At 49.0% G+C, this 26,186-nt stretch overlaps 10 protein-coding genes across 10 annotated transcripts; 3 read left to right on the top strand and 7 right to left on the bottom strand.

Annotated features, from left to right (window-relative positions):
* Nucleotides 1-405: 405 nt before the first annotated feature.
* N7479_007521 (putative ubiquitin C-terminal hydrolase) lies at nt 406-2,274 on the bottom strand (the record flags this gene model as incomplete). The annotated part of the gene is made up of 1 exon (XM_057255215.1): nt 406-2,274. One exon carries the CDS (start codon nt 2,272-2,274, stop codon nt 406-408), a length of 1,869 nt encoding a protein of 622 aa, XP_057109077.1.
* A 1,044-nt stretch (nt 2,275-3,318) lies between these two features.
* On the bottom strand, nt 3,319-4,971 carry lys1 (saccharopine dehydrogenase (NAD+, L-lysine-forming); the record flags this gene model as incomplete). The annotated part of the gene is made up of 10 exons (XM_057255214.1): nt 3,319-3,601; nt 3,655-3,727; nt 3,792-3,866; nt 3,929-4,025; nt 4,079-4,251; nt 4,307-4,333; nt 4,396-4,636; nt 4,695-4,711; nt 4,775-4,855; nt 4,911-4,971. 10 exons carry the CDS (start codon nt 4,969-4,971, stop codon nt 3,319-3,321), a joined length of 1,128 nt encoding a protein of 375 aa, XP_057109076.1.
* A 583-nt stretch (nt 4,972-5,554) lies between these two features.
* N7479_007519 (uncharacterized protein) lies at nt 5,555-6,316 on the bottom strand (the record flags this gene model as incomplete). Its single annotated transcript, XM_057255213.1, has 2 exons — nt 5,555-6,114; nt 6,274-6,316. 2 exons carry the CDS (start codon nt 6,314-6,316, stop codon nt 5,555-5,557), a joined length of 603 nt encoding a protein of 200 aa, XP_057109075.1.
* A 987-nt stretch (nt 6,317-7,303) lies between these two features.
* Nucleotides 7,304-8,521, bottom strand: N7479_007518 (uncharacterized protein; the record flags this gene model as incomplete). Its single annotated transcript, XM_057255212.1, has 1 exon — nt 7,304-8,521. One exon carries the CDS (start codon nt 8,519-8,521, stop codon nt 7,304-7,306), a length of 1,218 nt encoding a protein of 405 aa, XP_057109074.1.
* Nucleotides 8,522-9,179: 658 nt separating this feature from the next.
* Nucleotides 9,180-11,904, top strand: N7479_007517 (putative RNAPII degradation factor Def1; the record flags this gene model as incomplete). Its single annotated transcript, XM_057255211.1, has 2 exons — nt 9,180-9,468; nt 9,554-11,904. 2 exons carry the CDS (start codon nt 9,180-9,182, stop codon nt 11,902-11,904), a joined length of 2,640 nt encoding a protein of 879 aa, XP_057109073.1.
* A 1,025-nt stretch (nt 11,905-12,929) lies between these two features.
* N7479_007516 (OSBP family protein) lies at nt 12,930-14,315 on the bottom strand (the record flags this gene model as incomplete). Its single annotated transcript, XM_057255210.1, has 4 exons — nt 12,930-13,715; nt 13,777-13,831; nt 13,883-14,208; nt 14,256-14,315. The coding sequence occupies 4 exons, from the start codon at nt 14,313-14,315 to the stop codon at nt 12,930-12,932; spliced, it is 1,227 nt and encodes a 408-aa protein (XP_057109072.1).
* A 962-nt stretch (nt 14,316-15,277) lies between these two features.
* On the top strand, nt 15,278-16,966 carry N7479_007515 (putative MFS transporter; the record flags this gene model as incomplete). Its single annotated transcript, XM_057255209.1, has 3 exons — nt 15,278-15,706; nt 15,758-15,991; nt 16,049-16,966. 3 exons carry the CDS (start codon nt 15,278-15,280, stop codon nt 16,964-16,966), a joined length of 1,581 nt encoding a protein of 526 aa, XP_057109071.1.
* Nucleotides 16,967-17,084: 118 nt separating this feature from the next.
* Nucleotides 17,085-19,187, bottom strand: N7479_007514 (uncharacterized protein; the record flags this gene model as incomplete). Its single annotated transcript, XM_057255208.1, has 8 exons — nt 17,085-17,381; nt 17,449-17,532; nt 17,598-17,654; nt 17,702-17,940; nt 18,024-18,218; nt 18,270-18,394; nt 18,445-18,927; nt 18,988-19,187. 8 exons carry the CDS (start codon nt 19,185-19,187, stop codon nt 17,085-17,087), a joined length of 1,680 nt encoding a protein of 559 aa, XP_057109070.1.
* Nucleotides 19,188-20,113: 926 nt separating this feature from the next.
* On the top strand, nt 20,114-23,158 carry N7479_007513 (uncharacterized protein; the record flags this gene model as incomplete). The annotated part of the gene is made up of 4 exons (XM_057255207.1): nt 20,114-20,863; nt 20,919-21,332; nt 21,385-22,327; nt 22,398-23,158. The coding sequence occupies 4 exons, from the start codon at nt 20,114-20,116 to the stop codon at nt 23,156-23,158; spliced, it is 2,868 nt and encodes a 955-aa protein (XP_057109069.1).
* A 911-nt stretch (nt 23,159-24,069) lies between these two features.
* Nucleotides 24,070-26,166, bottom strand: N7479_007512 (flavin-containing monooxygenase; the record flags this gene model as incomplete). Its single annotated transcript, XM_057255206.1, has 7 exons — nt 24,070-24,536; nt 24,595-24,961; nt 25,024-25,160; nt 25,216-25,311; nt 25,365-25,522; nt 25,580-25,792; nt 25,853-26,166. 7 exons carry the CDS (start codon nt 26,164-26,166, stop codon nt 24,070-24,072), a joined length of 1,752 nt encoding a protein of 583 aa, XP_057109068.1.
* Between the last annotated feature and the right edge of the window lie 20 nt (nt 26,167-26,186).

Here is a 26,186-nt window from a genome sequence, read left to right as displayed (position 1 = left end):
AGGCCATTCGCCGTATTTCCACTGTCCCTCATATTCCGGTTTATAGTATTATATACTAAGGATACTCATTTTCCTTATCTACAACTAAAAGCTGTAAAATAAAAATAAGCAATAATGTACAAAGTACATCATATGTTGTACGATACTGGTACTCCTTACAATTGTAGTAGAGCTGCAGAAAGTCAAGTGACATCATCTTCGCCGTTTATCGGAAGTTACTATTTTCCCTTCCCCCTTTCATTGGGATCTCCGACTATTCTGTTGGGTATTTTCAAAAGCATTGGTCTGATTTAGTACATCTTTCTAAGTAAAACCCCCCCTTTTAATTCGATTCTAGATCTCATCTGTACAGAAGTACGGGGGTATGTGTATGTACTGGACTCTAAAAAAGGAAAAGAAAGTATACTATCTATGCCCCTCAGTATCGGGCTTCTCCAACTCGTAGAACAAGAGGTAGACCTCTCTCTGCATGCCTAGCACGTCCGAGGTCTTACATTCCTTGATTTTCTCGTCGGAGATGCGCCACCAGCGATCGTTCGGTTTGCGACGGCGCCGAAGCCGCGAACTGACCCCCGTGGGGATATCCTGGGAAGAGCCGGGTGTGCCGCGAGAGGATCGCGGGGCAGACGGATTCCACCGATCCTGGTCCGTCGTCGGGCTGCTGCTATCCGACACTGGGGATAACGTCAGTTTGGAAGAATGAGACGTGTTGCTCTGGAAAGAACGACGTGAGCCAGAAGTTGTAGGCCGCTGCTGAGGAGGAGTGAGTTGGACCGCTGAAGTTGAGGCCGAGGCTGGAGACAGCGAAGCTGACGAGCCTGCTCTCGAAATGCTTCCATCGCCGTTGACATCCGGGCTACTACGTGGTACAATCCGGGGACTAGGCGCCGCGGAGGTGTTCTGACTAGCGCTGCGACTCTGTGCATAGGAGCTGAAGACCTCGGGGGTCGAAAATGGCGGGTAGATGTGATTCCGTCGGAAGGACTCGTAGTGTCCGCTATGGTGGCTACCTTTGTGGCAGACAATCGCAAGCAGCTTGTACCACTTCTGGCTTAAGATGCTTCCCAAGGGGAGCCGCTCCGGGAACGAGACTTTAGCAGCATTCTTGCTCGAGCTACTCTGATCGAAGATTGACCGCGACAAGTGGATAGCGATGACCTTTGGAAACGCCGTGATGCGCATATGCCGTGCAATCCTGCGCTTGGGGGCAGTCTCTGGCGGAGGGAATACGATACCCTCCAGCTCGGCCTCAGGATCTGTCTCCAGAGCCTCGCGAATGCGCGAAATCTCCTGGCTCAACCGATCTCGATCACCTTGTGTTCGAGCACGTGCTAGCTCGGTGGTCTTCACATCCACAGCATGCTGCAGGCGGCATCGATCGCAGCGGAAATCCTCGATATATTCAGTCTTGAGGAGGCCGTCGAAGCAAGAGTTGAGCGTAGTGGAGCTCTTCTGCGGTACCTGTAGTGTCAAATTGACGAAAGCCGTCTGATTCGGCTTGTATTGGTAATGGCAGAACTGGCACTCAATCTGCGACTCCATTTTGCCTTCAAAGGGGAACCCAGACTCCTTGTCGATTTGCTTCAGTTTCGTGTCGATGATGGCGGGCAGTCCATTGGCCGATCCATCATCGATCCGCACCTCCACCTCGGACGAGCTTTCTTGGGGTCTGCCCTCTTCGCCTGTCGTGCTGGAAGCAGTTGCACCAACGGCATCCAGTGCTCGTTGACGTGCGCGCACACCAGCATGGTACTCATCGCAGAGTCGTTCCAGAACAATCTGCAAGAATTCCTGCGCATCCTGCTGATTGCGGCTGATGCGCGTGCGGAATGCGTATTCCAGAGCCTGGATGAAGTCGCGGGCTGAGATCGTTTTCTTATAGATAGGGCGCTCGTTTAACCTGTTCAACATATCCTTTAATGCCCGCGTGATTATCCCCTGTTGCAATTCCCGCAACTTGTCCGACCGTGCCGGCGAAATTTCATCCTCGCTCGGCAGTGTGTGGTATATTTCTGGTCCATCCAGTTCGCGCCGGTGCAGCTCGTGGATCAGGTAGACCCGCAGATCCCCCAACCCGGCTAATGCCTGTAGCACCGAATTGATAAAGCAATCATTGGCCGGGTTGGACAGACCCACGATGCTCTTCTTGCGATTGCTGTCGTTTGACTCATCTCCGTCGATTGTGTAGTTCGGCCCGAAGACGTAGAACAGGGCAACGGCAGCGAGCGAAGCCCCAGCCGCATAGGCGGCGACTGTTGTCGGCTTTTCTTGCATCAAGCAGTGTGTTATAGAGGCAGGAAGGTTCGGCGTTCGTATGGGTATCGAAACAGGCAGACTTATATCTCATTGCCCCATTCTCGGATTGGCCCGGATAATAGGTAAGGGCGCTGAATGTCCTAGGAGGGTCGATCACAAAAGACGTCCAATGTGGGTCAGGGTCCTCCAAGGTTCATAAGCTGACAGATCAATTTTAAGTGCAGAATCGAATATGTTTGGGGAAGAGGGGAGAACAGGCGAGAGTGGAGCGATGCGGTTTATGCGGAGAAAGAAACAATTGAGCATTTTCGTCCGGAGCCCGAAATTAAGTTAGCCAGAGTCAAACGGGGCAAACTCCACAATCATCCCGACTCAAAAGATGAACTTGAGCACATTCCTTTCTTCGTTCTCGCGAAACTCTTGTTTCATCCAATGGCTGGGGCATTCCTCTTGGCCCAAGTGCCGTTGTAGCGGGTTAGAGCCCCACGGACGGATTCTCCGGATATCCGTCTTACATATCCCCGCATATAAGGAGGTTGACCGCGGTTACATATAGTCTGGGGTAAGATGAGCCACGTCTTGCCTGGAGGACAAGCTTGGGAATGTCAAGAATGTAAGGAACGACTGAATATCTATCGAAAATATGGGTTGAGGGCTTTCAAAGCAATATAAACTTTCAGACAAGTCATCTCAGCCACAATGTCAAGTGATTCGGTTGAAAACAAATGGAATGATCCCATCTACGAAATTGACCCCCAACTGTCTCCCGGTACTCCGTACAGGAGTCAGCCCTTGTTTTTTTATTTTTCGTAAAGGCTATTGTCAAGAAAGTGCAGGACTGTAACCTGATTTGGGTTCACGACTACCACGCGATGTCCGAAGAGATACCACAGAGCTTCTACGGTTGTTCTAGAAGGAAACCAAGAATGATACGTAATATCTTCAACATCTGTTATGTCTGAACTTGCAACTTTTGTAGGATTCCTTATCTGGAACTATTTCTATCAAAATGCACATAATCATGTAAATACCTCCACATATACGCCTACCAGCGCAACAGACTTAGCTCTGAAGCGACTTGGGCAGAGTAGCAACCTTCTCATCGAAGAGCTGCTCAGCCTGCTTCCAGACCCGAGAGTTGGCCCGGTCGTTCAGCGTGAGAAGGCTAGGCAGAAGAGCCTCGCTGAACATCTCAGAGCTCTCACGGGGAAGGAGAGATGGAAGGTGATCAATGCTGATCACGCTGAGGGGTAGACCTCCGGCCTCCAGCCCGGAGACGGGAACTGTTGGCTTATCAAAAGTGGTCGTAATGTCGTACAAAGGAATGGGGTTCAAGGGGTTGGAGCTTTTGAGTATTAGCCGTGCGCTCTCTAGCATAGTTTATATCCGATGACTCACGTGTCGGCGCTGACGTCGCAGATAACAGACAAGGTTCGGTTGGGGGCAGAGAGTGACTCCACGTTCACGAAGGCTAATCGGAGAGAAAAGATATCAGTCAATTGAGTCGAGATCAGAGGATACATGCATAAAATTACCTGGAATCTTGGCCGAAAGGTAGATGCAGTTCACGAAGATATCCACCTCATGTGAGATTTCCTTGAAAGGACCACCTGCAAACATTAGACTGTGAGCTTAGGCTAGATTGAAGAGAATGGAGATTGTAATGACTTACCTCGCGCAGTCTCTGCCATATCCCACTGGATGATGTTGGACTCGGGGATACCAACATCCTTGGCGAGCTGCACGGCACCGCTGCCACAGCGTCCGAGCTATAGCATTGTCAATATGTATATTACTTTCTGTAGGTCCGCACAAGACTCACAGCTCCAATAACAAGGATCTTGGGTGCCCTGCCAGCGACCTTCTTGCCTGCCTCGAGTGCCTCCTTAACAGACTCGACCAGACGGTCTTGGTTGGCATAGGGAACCTCACCAGGCAAGGTCTCGTTAGGGTGTGTCAATTGCCAAGCCCAGTTCTTCACAGCCAAAGCAGATCCTGTTCCACGTCTTAGTATTGATTATTTCGGGCAACGAGCTTCACGTATATATACCTGCGTAACCGGCGGACCATCCGAAGGCTAATAAACAAGAAGTTAATCAATTGAATCAAAATAAGAACACTCTGGGGCATGGGTCTTACCAGCAACTCGGCGCCCGGAATCATCAGTCAAGAATTCCAAGTCGAGCAATGTGCCCTTGCCACGAGACCAACGGCTAAGGACTTTCTCCCAGCCACCCTGCTGCTTGAAGCAGTGTGCGAAAGTGACGTGGACGTGTTCCAGAGGGAAGTCATCCTCCGGCAGCTCCTTGAGACCCAGAATGATGGCATCCTTAGGCGCATCCTGAACCCAGGATCCCTCCTCGACCAAAGGCGCACCGATCTATATCAATTGACGGTGTTTAGACCAGATTCGAGCTATATTATCGAGTAAAGCATACCTTGGCGAATTCCTCGTCTATAAAGCAGAATCAGTCATTGAGCTCAACAGGGTGAGGGGTGTATGGGAAATTGGACATACCTTCGAAGATGCGCTGGGTGGACCGCTCGACAGTCACGTCATATCCAGCATCAATCAATGCCTTGCAGGTAGTTGGGGTCACTAGGTGATGTATTAGCCAAGTCCTTCCCCACCATTGTGGGCTGAAGCTGCTCACACGCAGACCGCGCCTCAGCGGGCTTGGTTTCAGCGCGCAGCCAAATCTTTTGTCCGGCCATTTTGAAAGTAGAGAATTAGAATGTGATGAAGGGGGAAAAAGAAATCAATCAAATCAATTCCTCTATCACCAATAATGACTCCCCTCCAATAAGCGGGGATGGAAATGGTTATTCCGCTCCGAGAAATGACTCAGTCCCGATTATCGGCCATCTGAAACTGAAACCTCCGAAAGAGTCGTGGTTTTATGTATTCAATGTTATTCAGGAAAGTATTTAAAAAGGTATATAGAAAGAGGCTTGACAAGGATAAATTGGGGAGTAAGCAGTAACAGGATCATATCAATCGGAAATTATAGAGCAGTGCAGATGTCTACTACATACTAGTACTAGTTAAGTACAAACAACTGAAAATGTCGTACAAGACCAGGAATATATTGCGAACAACTTCGGTAGTTCTTTATTGAGGATAATTCCCACCCAAACTTTTGTCAGGGAAAGGATATTCATCTTATTGCAGCGCGTGTACAGCCACAACAACCATCCATGAGAAGACCCTGGCATGAATAAACACGGTTCAAAGTTGGAGCAAACATGATCGGATGGAAGTAACACAGCAAAACTGCAAATATAATGGCTAGTCTATTCAAGCGGCCTTGGTCCGGCTGCGAGTCCGACTACCAATTCCATCTCCCGGAGTAACCCTCTTCACGGCATCCTTGATCTTCTCCTTCTTGGTTCGACTATCCTTCTTCTGGCCTCCGTTGTCTGTGTGGGAGGGAGTACCAGCGGTGCCATTGGAATCTGGGGCAGACTTGTCGTCTGTCTTCAGCTTCTTGGTATCAGGCTCATCCGACGGTTCGGGCTTTCGTTGCTCCTCGTCCCCAGCCAGGGCCAGAGTGGGCGTCACAGTTGAATCAATGTCACGCTTCTCGCCTGCCACTGTTTCATCCCTCGGTCCTACTGGAATCTGCGACTCACGAGCAATGGGGATACTACCGAGAGGAGATCCACCTGACTCTGTCACAGGCGGCTCGGTGCCTGGAGCAGGCTTGGGTGTTTGAAGCCCTGACTCTGCCTTAAGCTGGTCATTGTCTATATCGGACTTTGTTGTTTCAATATCAGGCTCGCTATCCGTTTGAATGGTGTTTAATCTGTTCTGGAATGCTTGCGAGTGTTCTTTGACTAGCTGGGCAGTGTCCTGGTCTGTTATATCCCTTAATTAGCATCTGGTGTGCATTTTACAAGCAACGGTTAAGCAAAGAAACATTGACCTGCAACCCTACTTTGGGAAAATAATATGGCCTCTCAGATCAATTACCCCTTGGGTTCTGCAGTAGTGTATTTTTAAGATAAACAACGTACCTGAAGCTGCATTGCTCTGCACGGGGGCTCCTTCAGTGGTCATTGTGGATCGATGATGTCAGATCCCCGGATAACCTGTTGTATGTAAATTTGCAAAGATTGAGTAGGAAGGTATTCGCAAAAGCAATGCGACTGCAATCCTTGCTCTGATGAGTTTGTACGAGGAAAAAAGAAGTAAAGAGAAGTCGGTTAATTTGGGGAAGCATGAGGTGAGGTCGTGCGGTGACGTAGTTGAGAGCACTGGAGACGCTACCCCTGGCTGATTCGCTGCTTCAGCCCTCTAACTCTCCACGGCATTCTGTCGCACAGCCTCACCAGCTCCAGAATTATAATTGCCGCGCAATATTCTCCACTGGAAATAGCTGCGATGATCACGTGTTTGTTAGGAGGTGAGTATTCGGTCACAAAGGCTGTAAATCTTACTTATCACTAGTTAGAGAATCATGTATGGATGCTAGGTTTATGTTTTTCACTCAGCGCAAAGAGCTTGTCTAAGAAACTGGCTGAGCCACTATTGACAATGGGTTATATATATATATATATATATCAGAAAAAGGAGGGGTTTCGTATATTTGGTGTAATGGATGCTTGATAGTATTCAGGCGCTTCACACACCTCTCTAAATCCCGGTTCAGCCAAGACTTCCTCCAGGGCTGGCAACTGAAATCCCTTATATTGTTCATATGTACGACCGCCAAGAAGATGAGGCTCAAACTCGAAGTGGAGTATCGGCATTGGATTTCCTTTGTGTGGTGATTCAGAAATTCAGAAAATGCAGGCTTGTTGAACCGTGCAGCCAGGCTGAAGTAGCTTCACTTGTGTAATTATACACAATGAATGCGGATGGAAATTGTATCCTAGTAGTGTGCTGTCATAGCTGCAGTAATTATGACCATGATCGTCTCTTAGGGTAGAAACATAGACAAATTTGTGTGCCTCTTGAGTATCGGTGTTGGCTTGTATGCTCTTCAAAAACCCCAGCCATGTGCGAGAGTAGAGTAGTTGTTCAAATAAACTTAAGACTAGAGGATCATGTAAAACCCCAGTTCAAACGACCGATATGTTCCTCTTCAGCCGATGTATGTAACTTTTCCGCGACTGGAGCTGCTGGCTGTTCCGGTAGCAGTTCTGAAATATGTTGCTCCAGCCGGGAGATGTCACGGAACCTCTTCCGGTCAACGAGGACGCGAAGAGCCTCTGAACCTATCTCGAAGAAAGCATCACGCCTAATTTCATTCCAAGCCTGGAATTTACTTGGTGAGAGATTTGCCACGAATTGGAGAAATGGGCGTGGATCGGGATTTGTTGGGTGACAGATAGCAACGGATGCTACCAGTAAGGACCGAGGAGATAGCACAGAAACTGTATCTCTGAACTGATCATATACTAACGTTGGTACCTGCTCGCCCGATGGCTTGTACTCCATAGCCATACGGCTCAGATGAGCGGCTGCAGCCAGGAGCATCGGTTTCCTTGACTTATGGGAAGATGCACTTTGGAAATGCATCTCGCATACCCGCAGATAATGTGCCATTGCTGAGTCGAAGCCATTTCCAAAGCAGGCTTCTGCATCTATAAAATCAACTAGGAGATGATTGAAGGTCTGCCGTGCGAGCCCTTCCGTCATCCGACCATTCTGACTACCTAGGTCATGGCTCATGAGCATTTGCAACCACTGCATGACAGTACTGTGCAATCCCTCTGCCACCATGAACTTGGTCAACGACGTAGTTGCTGACCGCAAACGCAGAAGCATTTGCCTTGATGTGCCATCTGATGCCCAATACCAATCAACAATCCTTGATGCCGCCCGAGATGTTTTCATATCGGCCGGGGACCTAGAAAGGAGGAGTTGAGACTTTAGACAATCATTGATTGTAAGTGCAGTGACTGAGCCAGCTGCAGCCATTTGATCAAATACTGCCATGGGTTCTTCGGCTAGTCGTCGCTGGCCCTCGATGCTTTGCAATGTGGTGGGTTCTTGTGAGATGGGTCTGGTCGGAATGATACGGAAAAGAGGGTTATCCAGGATGTTCTGCAAATGTTGATCGGTTGCATGTGCCGATGATTCGGGGTTCGAGAGGGGTCGGCCATGGTTATTGCCTGATGCGGGATAAGCCCCATCTAATTGGCGACGAAAGGAAGATGTGAGGGCATTTAACAGTTGTTGAGACTCTCGTGGAGTACGAGGTAAGGGTTGATGAATCTTAGGCCAGGACTTGAACTGGAAAATGGATGTACCCTTCATGATGGTGAGTTTCAAAGTTCTCAAAATGGTATGATGTATGTAGTACTGCAGGTGTGTATGTTGGACGTTCAAGGTAAAGAGGGGAGGATCGACGAAGGCGGTGAAACCAGACCTTACTCTCTCACTCCCCCTTCCAAAGGGTGAAAAAAATAGGTGAATGACGAGTAGAAGAAATCAACCACACTGAGACGAAACAATTTACAAAAATTGTTTACATTCAATTAATGAAATAGGATTAAATATTGAATCTATAAATTTGGTTCAACATAATAAAAACTATTTATTATATATCAAAATATATCAAAAATTGTAAAAGAATAGTAAAAGATCTCCCTTTGTTACTGTAAATGTCCCCCCAGCATCCAATAAGCGCCACTCGCTAAAAGCCAGGCAACGCCAAGACTTGAAGGGAAGCAACTCAGATCCCGTTAGCTTTTGATCCTTTCTTCAATCTTGTCATCTCCTAACGCATCCTCCCTCCCAATTAATCTCTTTGATTTTACCTCTTTTTTCTCCGTCTCTTCTGGCCCCTGTGCCTGTGGTTCTGGTGCTGTTCCTCTTTTGCGAGGGTGCTCCATTTCATTAGCCTTTCCCTGCGAATCGTGACCTCCTTCCTCCCCAATACTTCTCTCCATCTCACACATCTTCAACAATCAACATGTCCGACATTCAGAACCGGTCCTCCGCCTCGCGGGGTAGAGTATCCGCCCGTGGTGGCCGTGGCGGTTTCAGCTCTAGAGGTGGTCGTGGTGGAAACAGATCTGCAAATGACACTTCAGACATCTCATCCTTCGAGGAGGGTGAAATTGGACAGATGAAGAAGAAGTACTCCGACACTCTCCCAACTCTTAAGGAAATGTTCCCAGACTGGAAGGACGAAGATCTGGTGTTTGCACTAGAAGATTCGAACGGCGAGCTCTTGGAGGCAATTGAGCGCATCAGTGAAGGTCGAGTCCCCGTCAACCCAAATCTTCCTGACTTGAAATCAATCGAATCTTATGATTCGAGGGCCGTAACTGACTGGCTTTACAGGTAATGTTTCCCAGTGGGGTGAGGTCAAGAAGAAGACCACAGACCGAACTCGCCCTAAGCCCAAGGAGGCCCAGAGTGCTTCGACCGAGACGATTGCAGCTTCCGCTCGTGGAACCCGTGGTCGCGGCGGAATAGAGGGTCGTGGACGTGTTCGCGCAGACCGAGGCCGTGGCGGTCGTGGAGGCCGTGCAGGAGCAGCTACAAATGGAACTCGCGTAGTGTCTACTACTGTAGAGACTCCGGCGCCTACTGCTATTCCTGCTATCACATCGGAGTGGGCTACGCCCAAGGCAGAGGAGACCGTTGCAAAGCCTTCAGCCGAAGGCGAATTGGAATCGACCGAGCCTAAGAGCAGTGTGATTCCTGAGGGCGCAAAGAAGGGGTGGGCGAGTCTTTTCGCCAAACCACCCCCTCCTCCGGTGCAGAAGAAGCCCCAGGCCCCTCCTCCTGTTCCCGCCGCTGAGAAGCCCGCCGAGCCTGTGGCCGAGCCATCTCCCCCCGCTCCTGAACCTGTGACCGTGACCGCGCCCGCTGCCTCCCAGAAGACACCCATCGCCAAGCCCACCCATCCCGTGATCCCTGCCATTCCAACCACCGCTGTTAACCCTCCCAAGGGCGATTTGACCGAGACCAACCTCGAACAGATTCCCGATGTATCCGCTCCCGCTCCTACCGCCACCGCCGCAAGCACTGTTGGCAGTGGTATCGACCCCGCGGTTGCGGCGGCAGCCGCCGCTGCTGCTACTCCCTCCCGCTTCCCCTCGTCTGCCTACCCTCCCAGTGCTACCAAGCAGGGCCGTACCCCAGGTCTTCAACGTCGTGTGATGGAACAACAGCAGGCTGTGGTTATGCCTGGCAACCACGCAGTGGATCGTGCTGCTGTTCAATTTGGTAGCATGGGACTGAACGGTGACGCTATCGATATTGATGAGAACCGCGAGGAGGCTGAGACCCGTGCTCAGCCCCCGCAACACTCCCCCGTCGCTCCCCGTGCCTCACTTCCACCCACGACCCAGGCACCACACTCTATGGAGACTGGTGCCGCTGGGCGTCCTGCCCCTGGTTTGCCTCCGGTCCCCCAGGGCGCTTCCGCCGACTCCTTTACCGACTTCGCTCGTTACTCTGAGCCCCAACAGAAGCCTTTTGATCCCTTCACCCAACAGGTGACCCAGCCGCAGCCGCAGATTCCCGAGCCATTCGCCAATCAGGCTCCTGTTCAGCCTACTGCCACAACCGGCAGCGAGTATTCTCCTTTCTACGCCGCCGAGCAGCAGCGTTTCCCCTACTACGCCTCCTACGGCTCTTACGGCCAGAGCCAGGATGCCCCTACCGGTCCCCGCGCTGGAGCTGGATTTGGTGTCTCTGGTGCTGAGGCCCAAGCTCAGATTCCCACCACGCAGCCTCCCAACCGCTACGGGCCTGTTGACGCCACTAACAGCGGACACAACACTCCCAACCCTACCATCCCCGGCGCCACTCAACAGACCCCCACTGCTCAGCATATGCCTGGCCAAAGTGCGCAGCAGCACGCCTATGGCTACCAATACCCTAACTACTACAACAACCCCCACTACGCTTCGTACATGAATCAGATGGGCCAGCAGCAGCAGCAACAGCAGCAACAGCAGTATGGTGGTGGTAACCGCCCGAGATACGATGATGCTCGCCGGTATGAGGATCACTACATGCAGCAGCAGCAGCAGCAGCAGCACAACCAGCAATACGGCTATGGTAGCCAGTATGGCCCCTACGCCGGTAAGGGTGGCATGTACGGCCAGCCCCACGGTGCTTTCTCTTATGATCAACAATCGTCTTCCCCCGCAAACACTGGTAGCTTCAGCCAGGCCATGCCCGCCCGGGACTCAGTCTACGGCCGTACTGGCTCTGCCCAGCAGTCTGACAACCAGTCTGCCACTGGCACCAATGCCTTTGGTACTGGGATGTCGGATGTTTTCAGCCGTTCCCAGGGCAGCTTTGTCCAAAACCCTCCTATTGCCGGACAGCCCCCTGTTGCCACCGACGAGACCAAGGGCTTTGAAGCCCCCAAGGCCGGCGGTCCCAGCCCTTCGCTCGCCCAGAACCGCCCGGGATCCGCTACCAACAGCGCCCCCGGTCAACCCCAGGCACAGACCGGTCTTCCCCCACTCCAGGGTCAGCAGGGTCAGCAGTCCTTCGGCAGCTACCCTCAGCTAAACCCCCAGTATGGTGGACTCGGTGGACTCAGTCACCAAGGTGCGGCTACCCAGACTCACCAGGCCACCGGCTATGGTAACAACTACGGTGGAGGAGGCTTCGGTACCTACTATGGAAATTCTGGCCGTGGCGGCTGGGGTGGCAACTACGGCCACTGAAAAGAAAAAATGAAACGAAGGGGAGACATAATGACCCACCAAACACATATGGCGTTGCATTTGCGGATGATTTGAAAAGGGATTTGGTTTTTTGTCCACTTTACCGGGAAAGAAACCTCACGTCTTGTCAGAAAAGACAGACAGTACCCAGGCAATTTCTTTTCATCTTTCTCTCCTCAACATTTGTGTAATCTCTACTCCGTACTTCTCTTTTTTTGGGGAGCTTGGCTGGTTTTCTTTACTTTGGGGGATTGTCTTCTTGATGTTTTTCTGTTTTCTTTTCTCGTTTCCTTACCCTTCCTCTCAGCCGTCTTGCTCTTCTTTGCTACCACTGCTCCCATATGATGCGGTCTCTGTATTAAATTCACCAATTCCTCTCTAGGTTTCTCTTGTTTTTCTTTTTGTTTTCTCGCTATAACCTAGTCGGTGTCTATTCGGATCCGGTGTGTCACTTGTCTCCGCGGACGGTTTTCAAGTTTTTTTTTTTTTTTTTTTTCCCTACTTTTGCCTTCTTCTGTTGTTTTGTCTTTGTGCTCCCTCACCATGTGCAATATCGGTCGATGATTATGATGTATGGCTGAACGGATCTGGTAGAGGTAGATCCAATGCTCAGTTGCGTCCTGGGCTAAAAGTGTCATGAATTATGTATGTCCTGTACGATCCAGTATGGCACCTATATATGGAGACTGTCCTAGTATTGTACATTGTAGTCATAATAAAGTACTCGAGCTTTGTCGTCATTAACGCGGCATTCAGCCTCTGACTTTGATTACATTCAAAGGTGTAAATAATCAAGATAACTGAAGATGCCATATCATTAGATGGAAAAGTTGAGCCACCGAGTCCAAGCATATAAGCAAGTGCGCGGCCTCGACTTCAACCTTGACCGGGAACTATATACAATCAAAATGCAACATGACACGGTACATAATAGGAATCCAAAAAAGTCAAATCTATGTGGTGCAAGCAAGGCTCCAAGACAAATTCAGATGAGCAAAACAAAAGTGTCCAAGTCCAGCAATAATTTACTCAGCGGCGAGGCCAAGACCTTCGCCGCCAACCTTGTGGTAAGGCGGCTGAGCGCCAGCAGCCTTCTGAGCATCGAAGCGCCAGATACCGCCAGTCTTATCAGTCTCAAAAGCAAGATCAGCCAACTTGGCAAGACGCAGGGTCTGGGCATCGGCGGCACTCTCTTCAACACGGTTGAAGAAACGACGCTCCCACTCGCGGCCCTCCTCCTTCTCAATGCGGCGCTGTTCGCGCTGAGCAGTCTCAATGCGCGACTTGTACCCGGAAACGGCATCCATATCTCCCTTCTGGATGTTGGCGGCCACTTCGTTCCAGGCACGTCGGCTCTCGTACAAGTCCTGTTGCTCAAGGGGAGGCAGAGCCAGCGGAGTGACGGGGTTCTCCTTGGAATTCCAGGTGTCAATTACATCCTTGGTTTGGGCGTCCTTGAGAGAGAACTTGGCCGACCACTGACCCTCTACAGTGTAAAGGGGCTTCTTCTCGCCTTCGCTCTCCTTGAACAGGATCGCGGAGAAGGTGTTCTTCTTGCCGCTCAGCCAGCCCTTACCGGAATAGTCAATCTTAGCGATATAGCCGCTGCTGCTGACGATCTTGGTTGACTTCTCCAGTTCGACGAAGGGCGAGCCGTATATGAGCGATTCGATGTGTAGGCTTGGTAGCGTGATCAGGTATTCCTCCTTCTCGTTAGACCCGGGCGGGGTGAGTGTGTAAAGCGCATGGCCAATCTGCTTTACGAAAATAGTGCTAGAGAAGGAGGCCTTCTGCGCGTTATATCCTTGCAGCTGATGGTATTGTCAGTTATTGGCACGTCTCAATGACTTGGTGCAATATTTATCTACTCACCTCGACGCCGTTCTTCTCATTGCGGATCGAGTAGGCTGTGGCAGGAGGATGATGGCTGTGGTTAAATCAGTGGGTTGCAGCTCTATACAGAAATAGCTTCGCGTACCTGACTTGTTCACTGACCAAGACAGTCTCTCCCACTTCCGCGTCACCATCCCATTTGCCGATAAACAGCTCTCCCAGGAATGGGTTCAAAGGCTTCTTCTCACTACCGAGCTTCTCACTACGACTGCAGTACTGCTGGTGCAGTGTGCTGAGGAACCACTTGAGAACCAGGAGAGCACGCTTTGCGGGATCGGCCTCCTTGGCCGGTGCCACGAAGAGCGCAGGGTGTTCGGCCCAGTAGGCGGAGTACTCGGTAAGGGAGGTTGTAGACAGGATAAAGGGAGGAGCAGTCAACGAGGATAGATCACCGTTAAAGGAGGCGATCGACTAGAAATTTGTTAGCCTAGTATATTCCAGCAAATGAGCTTTCATGCCTTTAGGAAACTTGTCCATGAGCCCTTGCTTTGGGGGGGGACTTGGCTCTGAGGGGACATATTTTGAAATAAGTATGAATTCTTAAGCTATCAAATTGGACTCGAAATCTCCAAGATAAAAGCAAAGAAATGTGGGGAGGGGGAGAGGGGAGGGACGAGGTTGGTCGTTGGCGGTCAGAAGCGGAATAACGTCATGGGGCTGTGTGTATCGATGAACAGCCACAATCCTATTGGGTAGTTTCCCAGTTGCTCATTTGGAAAGATGCTTGTTTGAGATGAGATAATCGATACTGGTGCTGTTCTGTCTTCAATATGTGAAAGACTCTTTAATAGACCGTTCATTATCTCTCACTAGAGTAGTACTAGGCTATATGATGTGAGAGAGTCTGGACTTGAGAACAATCTTACAAAAGTCTTCCAGGACAAATTTTCTAATTTATACTACCTAGGTAGGGGGTTTAGGTATGTTTTTATTCATATTCCATGAACGGAATACTCTGTACGGAGTAACCATATATCCCTCACAAGACTACTTACCCTCGGTAGCCCCGGATTCTTTTCCGCTCCTCTGCCCTACTCCGCAACCCTACTGATCCTCTCCCCGAATCACATTGGTCTGTCACCTGTAGATTGGCAGGATGACTTCTAAGAAGACGATACCAAGCCCTCTACCCGGGGGCCTCTGGCCTCTTAAAACGCTACGTCGGAAGCAGCCCGTCGGAAACGACCCGCCGATCCTCCCTTAAGATGATAGGGAAACAAGGCATTCAAATTTTTCTCTATGACTCACGATTCAATTGTGCGATGTACTTCGTTGCTGTTGACTTGCTTAGAATCAATCCATTTACTTCCATTTTTTTGACCTTTTAATACAATCCCAATTGGAGATATTCTCACGCATCTACGGATATACCCGACGAGCATGACCTGGGAGGAAGCCGAATTTAAGAACGATTACAGAGACTCTTTTTCTGATTTACCACAAGCTAGCAGGCTCTAGCTTTTGCTAAAAGCTTCTCGCCATGTCTCCAACCACCTCGAAAGCTTCCAGCGAGGAGAGGCGGTCTCAGTCCTGGGTGAATGAAACCGAAATCCAGAGAGCTCAATCCCGGCGTTCACAACGAGAAGGAGCTGTAAATAGCCTTGGCCATGTACAGAGCCATGTCTCGCATCATGACATTCCTGTCAATGATGACTTCCAGGAGATCGATGCGGAGCAATATCTACGTTTTTCGCCAGCCCGCAAAGTCATCATCGTTGGTGTCCTGTCATTTTGCTCTTTCCTGGCACCTATCTCCTCCACCTCCATATTGGCAGGTATACCTGAAGTGGCAAAGACCTACGAAACCACAGGAAGTGTGATAAACGCTAGCAATGCGTTATATATGGCATTTATGGGCATTGCGGCTCCGTTTTGGGGGCCCTTTAGTCAGGTTTGGGGGCGACGTCCGGTGAGTATTGAGCAGAGGTTTATCTTGAAGTAACAAGCTGATTGGGAGTAGGTCTTTCTTGTGAGCGCATTTTTGTTCTTTGCGTTTAGCATCGGCACGGCCCTAGCCCCCAATCTCCCAGCATATTACATTTTCCGTGTCTTGACTGCGTTTCAAGGAACGTCTTTTTTGGTGGTTGGGAGTTCAGCATTGGGTGATGTATACGAGCCTCGAGCACGGGCAACAGCATTGGGGTGGTTTTTATCGGGAACCTTGATTGGGCCAGCCTTTGGGCCATTCATTGGCGTATGTCCACTGTATAAATACAGCATTGATACAATCCGCGCTGACCTACAAATATAGGGCGTGATCGTCACATTCTGCTCATGGCGAGTGATCTTCTGGCTCCAGGCAGCTCTTGGGGGCTGCGGAATGATTCTTGTCTTCTTCTTTTTCCCTGAGACCTACCCGCATCTGACCAAAGGCGATATGGCCGACAAGACGATATGGCAAAAGTCCAAATATCTTTGGTACCGGATCTCCCCCCTCCAAGTTGCTATTATGCTATTTAAATACCCCAACCTCTTCTGCACGGGTCTCGCTGCCGGCGCTCTCGTCTGGAACCAGTACTCTCTCTTGACTCCAATTCGATACGTACTTAACCCACGTTTCCACCTCACCAGCCCTATCCAGACGGGTCTATTCTACATAGCGCCAGGCTGTGGGTATCTTGTTGGTACACTCATGGGTGGAAGGTGGGCAGACCATACTGTGAAGAAATGGATCCGCAAGCGTGGTGGTGTGCGAGTCCCCGAAGACAGACTGAAGTCTTGTCTGATATTTTTGGGTGGTGTCATTCCAGGGTGTATCTTGGTCTATGGCTGGACGGTCGAGAAGGCTGTTGGTGGAATCCCAGTCCCCGTCCTTGCGATGTTCTTCCAGGGAGTGGCACAGTTGTTCTGCTTCCCTAGTCTCAACACTTACAGCCTGGATGTTATGCAGTCGAGTGGCCGGAGTGCCGAAGTCGTTGCCGGTAGCTATCTGTTACGATATGTGTTCGGTGCTCTGGGGTCTGGTCTTGTGCTTCCGGCGGTAGAGGCTATGGGGGTGGGGTGGTTTAGTACTATCAGCGCGTTATTTTTAGTTGTGTCTGGGGTCTGTGTATGGCTCACCACTATTTTTGGCCATCAATGGCGGGACAAGGTCGAAAAGAAAGACCAGAGTAAGTCTGAGGAGAGAACAGAAGAGAGAAAGCAGGATGTGACAAAGGCTGAGAGTTGAAGATTCATTGTTGTAGACATCTATGTATGTAATACTTAATGATAGAATATGTCATGACCAAAACCAAGATAAAAGAGAGTAGAGAATAACAACGAAAAACTTCTCAAAATAAACGAGATTACTCCGTAGCCATAGTTCTTGTGTGGTGGTTTTGCGCTTTGGAGAGATCTTCATTAGGAACAGGTTGTTTCCCCTTTGCGATATGACTAGGATCTAGGCCACTCTCTGCCACAACACGGTCTATCTTGCGCTGCTCGGTGAATTTCTGACAGTCTTCACGACCTTTTTTGATGTCTACAAAGCAGATAGTGATCATTGCGCCAGCGCAGATGGCGAACAAAAATGGGAAACCCATCCAGCTGTTGTGGGTATTGTTTATGATGGCTTGAATGACATTGGGACCGATGATTGAAGACTATATATAAGGTTAGTGAGAATAATAATAAAATAAAAAAACACAGCGCCAGGTACAGCCTACTTACTGCACGGTTAGTTATTCCAAAAAGCGCAAAGAACATATTATCGTAGCCGCGTGGCATCAGCTCGCTGATCATTGTTTGGGCGTACTGGCATGATATTAGAAACCATAGGGGGAGTGAAAATGTTGGAGACCATTTAAAAGTCCACCTACTGCGTAGTATGGGGCCTGGAAAAGCCCGAAGATGACATTGTAGAAGTAGAACTCCCACTTCATAACTGTTAGCTGTAAACTCTCAGTTGGAGCCTGATACATACCCTATTATGGTACCCTATGTGGTTGGTCCATAGTCCCAGCATGCCCCAAAATGGGATGAGAACGGTGAAGAAATTGGTAAACAAAAACATGGTCTTCGTCTTGAATTTGAAGTACTGTTGTATATACCAGAAGCCGAATGTTGAGGTGATTGAACACGCAGCTTGGGTAATGCCGAGATATGTGATCTGCAAGAAAGAAAATGAAACAGAGTCGTTTTGGATAATGCTGACGAGAGTACCTATTGGTCTATGTTAATAAATTATGCTGTCTCTATAGGTACATCGAGTCTCAGTTGCAGCAGATGAGGGGAGAAAAGCTCACCAGTAGTGTTGAGGCCATCAGCAAGAAGAAAATAGGCAAAAAAGTACAGAAATGTCTGTGGAAGAGACCTGATTTCTCGAATGGCCAGCCATATCTGCTTGAATCCAATGGTGGTGTAACTTGACCCTTTTGGTATCTTTGGTCCCGGCCTTTTTTGCTGGAAAATAAACCACCAGATGCCAAGAACGACCCAATCTGTAGAAGGTCAGATAGTTCGACTCTTAAGTGGATTGCCAGAAAGCTTACATGAATTAGTAAGACATAGTGCCAGGTTATTTGAGAAGCTGTTGTTTTGCAGTGGAAGTAGAATACTCAGATTGAGCACGAGTGTGAGTAGGTATCCAATGTTGCTGTGTGCAGTTGAAATGTTGCTACTATTATCAGCGAGATCTTCAATAGGAGGTCAAAAGATCAAACTGACCTGATGTGATTTCTTTCCAGTGATTCAATAACATCGTATTCATCCTGGTTAATCTTACCTTCTCTAAGATCTTCTTCTCTCGCTTTGCGCACATGTGGTGTATATCGCGCCAGACGAGGGAATACAGCAGCATAGAATACTAGCGTTGCCCCATAGGCAATGTATGCCACAACGTACAATCCCATCGCCGTTGGCCACTGGCTCGGATGCCGGATGGACATCATACCATACTGCAGTGCCCAACAGACCACCGTCAATGCCAGAAGGAGCCATCGACCGAATGTCCCATAGTCCGCAGCACTTCCTAGCCAGACGAATATCACCGTCATGAAAGTGAAGCAAAGACCGTTGGCAATAAGAACCACGGAAGATACCGATCTTGTGCCTCCTACCCACGGAACTACACATGCGGATGAATCGGTGCAGGCTTTGGGTGGATTTGAGCCAGGTTGATGTCCGGCGCCATTCAAGGCCCACTGGAAACTTCACGAGATTAGTCGAGAAATTCCAGTATTTCATTACACCTACAGGGCTTGGCTGTACGATCCCGGGCCGACACCGTTATCGCCATTGTAATAGAGGTAATATGACCAAAGTTCTTTCCTAGTGGTGGTTGGCTGCTCATATGCGTCCTCGTCGACGCCGAAGAGCCTTTCATACTCCTCCAAGGTGGAATGTGGATGTGAGACCGAGGCCACATCGACGATCGCATCATTCTTATTATTTTGATGAATCTCAGCCATGTTGAAGGTGTAAGTTTGACAAGATATATATATTTCCCTACATGTACCTATACCGGAATCATCACTGGGTGGGGCTTTCTTATCTGAGCCTCCGCCTTTGAGGGTCCACAGGTACAGGCTCACCGAGTAAATATCAGCACGGTAGACTCAGGAACTAGGCTAGTCACGTGCATAGTGCAAACAGCTGGATAGTTATCTCTGGAACTAATGACTATGCCATCTGGTATTCGAACAAAGATCAATTGGAAACAGCTTATCCTGTACTAATTTCTGGCAGAGTTACTAAACTTTCAATGCACGACACTGCGCTCACATATCATGGCCCTTGGAACAGCCCCGGCCTACCGATAACGTGAAAACGGGGAGCGGAAGTCTTTGCATGCAAATTTAGCAAGTAGAAGCTGGAAAGGGGAGACTGCTGAGTTTAGGATTTCATTAGGTATACAAAATTCTGACACATTTTGACTTGATGGATGGGGTATCTAGATCTGCGCAAAGACGAGCGCATTATTCTAGGCAAGTCTGGAATGAATAAGAAGACCTACAAGAGCACGGGTAGTAATTGCGAGATAATAGAGTCAAGTACAGTATGTACATTTTTTGCTCTAATTATCTGTGGGGTTGATGAGAACTGGAGTGGTGGAGTGATTTGAACATGGTGGAGTGGTGGAGTGGTGGAGCTCATTTTCCCCTTTAATGCCCTTGCAATTAGATACAGTGACTTGGATATGGCAAGAATGGGATATTTAGCACGGAAAACAACTAATTTCCCGCACTTGTTGACGGGAAATAATTGGGTTTGTAACTTCGGCAGGTCTAAATAGAACAGTGCATTTCATATGCCCTGACTGTTCTATCTACTGCGTACCTATCCTCCAATTTGACATCAACACACTTCAAATACACAAATCAACCTTGTGGCAAGAATGGCCCCTAAGCCGAAGGTTGCCTTCATCGGGCTGGGTGCCATGGGGATGGGAATGGCCGTACACTTGCTCGAAGACGGTTTCGCTGTGACCGGGTTCGATGTCAATCCCATGGCCCTAGAGAAATTGCTCGCCATGGGCGGTGCAGCTGCTGAAAGTCCAAGGGAATGCGTTCAAGATGCATCATTTGTTATTTGCATGGTTGCGAATTCTACGCAGACTGGGGATGCATTTTTCGCCGACTCAACGGGCGCAGTGTTTGGCCTGACACAGGACGCGATTGTTATATTGTGCTCAACTGTTGCTCCTGGATTTCCAGTGGAAATTTTGGACCGCATCCACCAACGTTTCCAAAGACTAGATGTACAGTTGTTGGATTGTCCCGTGTCTGGTGGAACCATACGCGCAGCTCGAGGAATGTTGACCATTCTGTCATCGGGACCGACAGACGTTCTGAATATTGCTCAGCCAATCTTGAAGTCAATGAGCGAGAATCTATACGAGATTGAGGGAGGACTAGGCGCTGCGAACAAGGTAAAACTTGTCAACCAGCTCCTTGCTGGAGTTCATATTGCTGTCTCTGCAGAGGCAATGGGGCTAGCTGCAACCTTGGGAGTGAACACAAAGGAATTCTACGAGACCGTTCTGAAAGGCCCGGCTTGTAGTTGGATGTTTGAGAATCGAGTACCTCATATGCTCTCCAACGACTGGACACCTCACTCTGCTATCAGTATCTTTGTTAAGGATATGGTAAGCTTCCTGCCTTAGTGCAGCATTGGATTTCTTTCACTAACGCCTAAATCAGCGAATTGTGACCTCGGAAGGTCTCCTTCAGGATTTCCCTCTTTATATTGCGTCTGCGACAGAAAGACTTTATCAATATGCCGCGCGTATGGGATATGAAAGAGATGACGATGCAAGCCTTGTTCGAATTTTTCTAGCACAAACGCCATCTCTGGTTTCGGAAGCAACACATTTCCAGAGCCCCGACAACGCGCACACATCTGAATTGATATGCCAGTTACTGGAGACTGTCCACACTTTAGCAGCGATCGAAGCCCTGGCTCTCGGACAGAAACTCGGTATTTCGACCGGCACTCTCACATCAATCATTTCAACTGCGGCTGGTGCTAGCGAGTCGTTCAAAACAGTTGCCCCAAAGATTTTGGCTGGCGATCTATCATCTGGATACAGCATCACACAGGCACGGAACAAGCTGGTAGGTCTATCCTCCTCAAAGCTTCAATCGACGTGACTAACCAAATCGACAGAAAGAAGTGATGACACTTGCCCAAATGCATAATTATCCTCTGCAAATTGCAGCTACTACATTCCAGCTACTACAACAGGCTGTGGCCTATGGCCTAGGCGGGGAAGGTCAAGCAGCACTTGTCAAGTTATGGACAACATCAAATCTTTCTGCTGAACCCTTGCATATTACCGAATATGAGCCAGTTCCCCTCTCAGAATTATGTTCAAAATTGCCTAAACTTGAGCACAACGCCGAAAACCTCCTATGCAGTATTCAAGATCATTTGCACGCTGAGAAGGACTCCAAACTCGTTGTTCTTGACGATGACCCAACAGGAACGCAGACGTGCCATGATATTAATGTCCTCACCATGTGGGATGTTGATCTTCTGGCGTCAGAGTTTCGGTCAGAGGGTGGAGGATTTTTTATTTTGACTAACAGTCGTGCCTTGCCTCCCAACGAAGCTCGTACGTTAGTCAGTGAAATACTGCAAAACCTCTCTCGGGCGGCTGATATGACTGGCAAAAAGTTTGAAGTTGTCCTTCGGGGAGACTCTACATTGCGTGGTCATTTCCTGGAAGAAGTCGAATCGTATATTGATACGATTGGCTCTCCCGATGCATGGATTCTCGCCCCGTTCTTTGGACCAGGTATTCGCTATACCATCAACGATGTACAATATGTGGGTGACCGAGATACTCTAGTCCCAGCCGCAAAGACTCCATTTGCCAAGGATAGAACCTTTGGCTACAGATCCTCAAATCTTAGAGAGTGGGTTCGTGAAAAAGCAGGATCGCGATTTTCCAGCAAAGACATAATGTCTGTCACCCTGGAGGATATCAGACTCGGAGGGGTTTCTGCAATCGAACAAAAGTTGCTTCTGATGCCCAAAGGCGGAATCCTGATCGTTAATGCAGTCCAGACGGAGGATATGCTGATGTTCAGCCTGGCATTATTGGAAGGTAACCACCCTTGTTTCTTTCTGGCTCCTTAACGGTGAATGGTACTTCCAAACTGACTTCGCACTTGCAGTACGCAAAAAACACAAACGCCGGTTTGCTTATCGAACGGGTGCGAGCTTTGTATCTAGCCGCCTCGCGATCCCAAAAAAATCGGTCATTTTACCAAGACAGATCCCAACGCTCAAACCAACGAGGCGCACGGGAGGACTGATTATAGCTGGCTCTTATGTCCCCAAGTCCACCAAGCAGGTTGAATCATTGGTCCAAATATTAGGGGACAACTTAACAACTTTTACTGTGGAGGTACCAGCCCTCTTGATCGAGCTCCAAAAATATCCCGACATTCTCACAATGCTTCGCCATTCACCCGTGCTGCAAGGCATTGTTGCACGTGCGTCGGGAGACCTCCAAGATGGCAAGGATGTGCTGGTGGTGACTAGTCGAGACCTTGTGACACTGGATTCTGTTAATTCTTGGGCACCGGAAACTTCCAAAAGAATAACGAACTTAGACATCAATAACTTAGCCGCGAATGCCTTGGTACACATTGTTCGCCATCTGAGCGTTTGTCCTCGATACCTGCTAGCGAAGGGAGGCGTGACATCATCTGATGCAGCAACAGCTGGTATAGCCATAAAACGTGCAAGAGTGCTGGGCCAGGCGGCTCCTGGGGTTCCCGTTTGGTGGTGCCAGAGCGAGGAAGATTTCAAGAGTCAAGATCAAGGAGGACGAGAGGTCAAATGGACTGAACTACCATTGATTATTTTCCCAGGCAATGTTGGAGACGAAGATAGCTTGGCTGATGTAGTTGAGCAGTGGGCATTACAATAGACTATTGTGCTTGAGTCATGAGAGAATTGTACTCGAGAATTAGATATAAAAGAATTTTTGCATATACTTCGCTTTCTGCAATACTAGTTACTATATATAGATTCACCTGCTAGATACAGACACAGACATCGTGTCGCTTTAGGGAATATCTAAGAACAAGGAACTCAGGCGCAAAAGAATCTTATACATTCTAGAGGCGCTTAGAGGGAGCCTTGGAAAAGAACTCGTGATGTGAACCTTGGAATAGTAGAAAACGATTAGCTAAATATGCATACGAACCTTTAGCAGCCGGATGGAGCCTTCAGGGCTCTGGGCACAAATTATAATAAAGCTGCCATACTGACGCTGCCGTCGTAGGAATCGCCTTCGAACTCCCGCCTTGCGATACCTTGTTCAACCTCCACCCCGGGAGCGTATGCCCTGCTGTGCCAACTGCCATTTCTAAGCTCAAGGCGCTCGTTGTAGTCGGCTAAGTCCAACCCCGCTACCGCTCTCCCAGCTAGCCTCATCTACTACCCGTGCCCCTTTCAGCCTTAGCGCCAACCAGTAAGTTTATATAGAGCGTATTGGGCCCATCTCTATTTCACTACAACAAGCGCGCGGGGGCCCCACCCACAGCCAGGCCAATGCTGAAGTCCCACGAGAAATCCTCACCTCACCAGCGCAGATCTCTCATCAGCAAAGAATTCCGCACACAGAAACTGTACGACGTGGGGTGGAGCAGGCATGGTGCCGTGCTCAACAGTCCAACCAGTCTGTTGAAACCTATCTAGAAACGTCAATTCAGACGAGACGATGGGCCTTTCTTCTATTATACTTTTTTTTTTAATAAACTTTGCCACCAAGATGCTAATAGTATAAAAATGTGTGTATTTGTTCAAAATATATATATGTTCTATCTGTTCCCGAGTTTATTGAACGATGAAGTCCTCAAAATCCTCGTCGGGGAGATATGCTTTTTCATTCCCCTCAATCGTACCCAGATACCATGACAGGTCACTTCCATCGAACTCACGTGCCGCGAAGCCGTTACCCAGATACCCAAACCGATTAGAGGTTGTATAACCGAGGTTATAATCTTCCCAACGGGGCTGTTTCATAGTTTCAAAGAAATGAATTCTCGAGCCTGGCCACATCATTACCTCCCCATAGACGGTTCCCTGCTTGAACCAAGAACGACATGGAGATGTCCACGCGGTACGAGGCATGAAGTTTCGGTGGTGCTCAAAGAAATCCGCAACTGCCTCAGTTTTGGGTTCAAAGGATGTCACGCCTTCCGATGACATTTTCTCGAGGATCTGGAGGAAGTGTCTCGATAGAGTCTCCGTAATTGGAAGGAAACTTCCATGGCCGTATGGGCCAAAGGGACCATTGAAAACTGTTCAATTGCGATTAGTATCACAACACTTTAGGGCTGAGGGTACGAAAGGGCTCACTGAGATAATTGGGGAAGTGTGGAACTGTGATGGAAAGGTAAGTCCTTGGAATATCCTTCCATTCTTCACTCAAACTGCGAGATTCCCGGCCGATTGTGGGATACGATGGCCGCCAGCTGACATCAAAACCAGTAGCGCACACGATAACATCGACCTCGTGCTCAACCCCGTCCGCAGTCTTGATACCCTTGGGGGTAATCTCTTGAATCGATTGACTGACAACGGTGGTGTTCTCGCTGCAAAGTGCCTCGAGGTATCCATTTCCGGGTGTAGGTCTCCGGCAGCCAACTGCAAAGTCCTTCGGAACAATCGAGTCTGCGATTTCTGGACGATCAGCGAGCTTGATTCGCATATCTTTCTCTGCGTACTAAAAGATCTGCCTTGTCAGAAAATGCCTAGAAGTTTACTGGGCCGAGATGGGAATCTTACAGCTCGCGCGTTTGCTTGCTCTTCGGATCCATTGAGAATAAATCGGAAACGTGAGTTGAGCTCAGACTCAATCTTCTTGCGATATGCCAGGTATTTCTGAGAATCGGTTCGCAGTATTTCCTTTTGCTTCTCACTATCTGTTACTGTCAGTATTTTGCATATAGGTCTGATAGGGCCCGAGGGAAGCCTTACATTTGAAATTGGATCCCCCTTTTCCTGCAAATCGTTGGCCAAAGCCTGCAGTCACCCACGAGGCACTGCGAATGAAGCATTTGAGGGATGACACCTCTGTATTGGACGTTAAGAAGGCTCCTTTTGCGCTTTGAATCAGCGAAACTCACTAGGTTGAATGGTCGGCACGATTTGCACTGCAGAGGAGCCTGAGCCGATAACAGCCACACGCTTCCCCTCCAATTGGACGTTGTCATCCCAGTGTGCACTATGAAGTCTTGGCCCCTGGAATGTTTCTAGGCCCTTGATTGCGGGCCATTTCCATTTGCTGCGAAGTACGTCAGTCTCTTCATTTTACGACCGAAAAAGAAGAAAAGGTACTAACTTCAGCACACCACTTGCGTTGATCAACATGTGACCTTTGTCCTCAAAGACATCTTCAGGATTATCTCCCTTCTGAATTTTCACATGCCACTGTTGATCATGCTCATCCCAAAAGGCGCCTACCACCTTGTGGTCCAGGCGAACATATTTCCGAAGCCCGAACTTGTCGGCAACGTCCTTGAAATATTTCAAGATTTCAGGTGCGCCAGAGTAACTATCAACCAGTAAGTTTAATGCTTTACCTATTCAGAAAAGATAGGTTGGTTGTACTTACAACGAGGTCCAGTCTGGAGAGGGAGCCCATGAGAACTGATAGTTGACGGACGGTATGTCGCATCCACATCCGGGGTAGCGGTTCTCATACCAAGTACCACCAATCTCCGGGTTCTTTTCGTAAAGAACCAGTTCAGTATCCAACGGACTCGTGTCGATGTCATGGGCAAAGTTCAACGCACTCGCGCCAGCTCCGATCACGATGATGCGGATTTTGCGACTGGATCGACTTGGCTCTTCCACGATTTCATAAGGTTTAACCCCATTCGCGACCCCATTAGCCTTGGGCTCATAATAGTCACCGATAGATCCCATTTTGGTTAGAAGAAACAGGA

Source organism: Penicillium vulpinum (assembly GCF_028829585.1).
Source record: "Penicillium vulpinum strain IBT 29486 chromosome Unknown utg000003l_segment0_segment0, whole genome shotgun sequence".
Lineage (NCBI taxonomy): Eukaryota > Fungi > Ascomycota > Eurotiomycetes > Eurotiales > Aspergillaceae > Penicillium > Penicillium vulpinum.
Note: the sequence above shows the minus strand (reverse complement) of the source record. Positions and strands in the feature narration are given on the sequence as shown.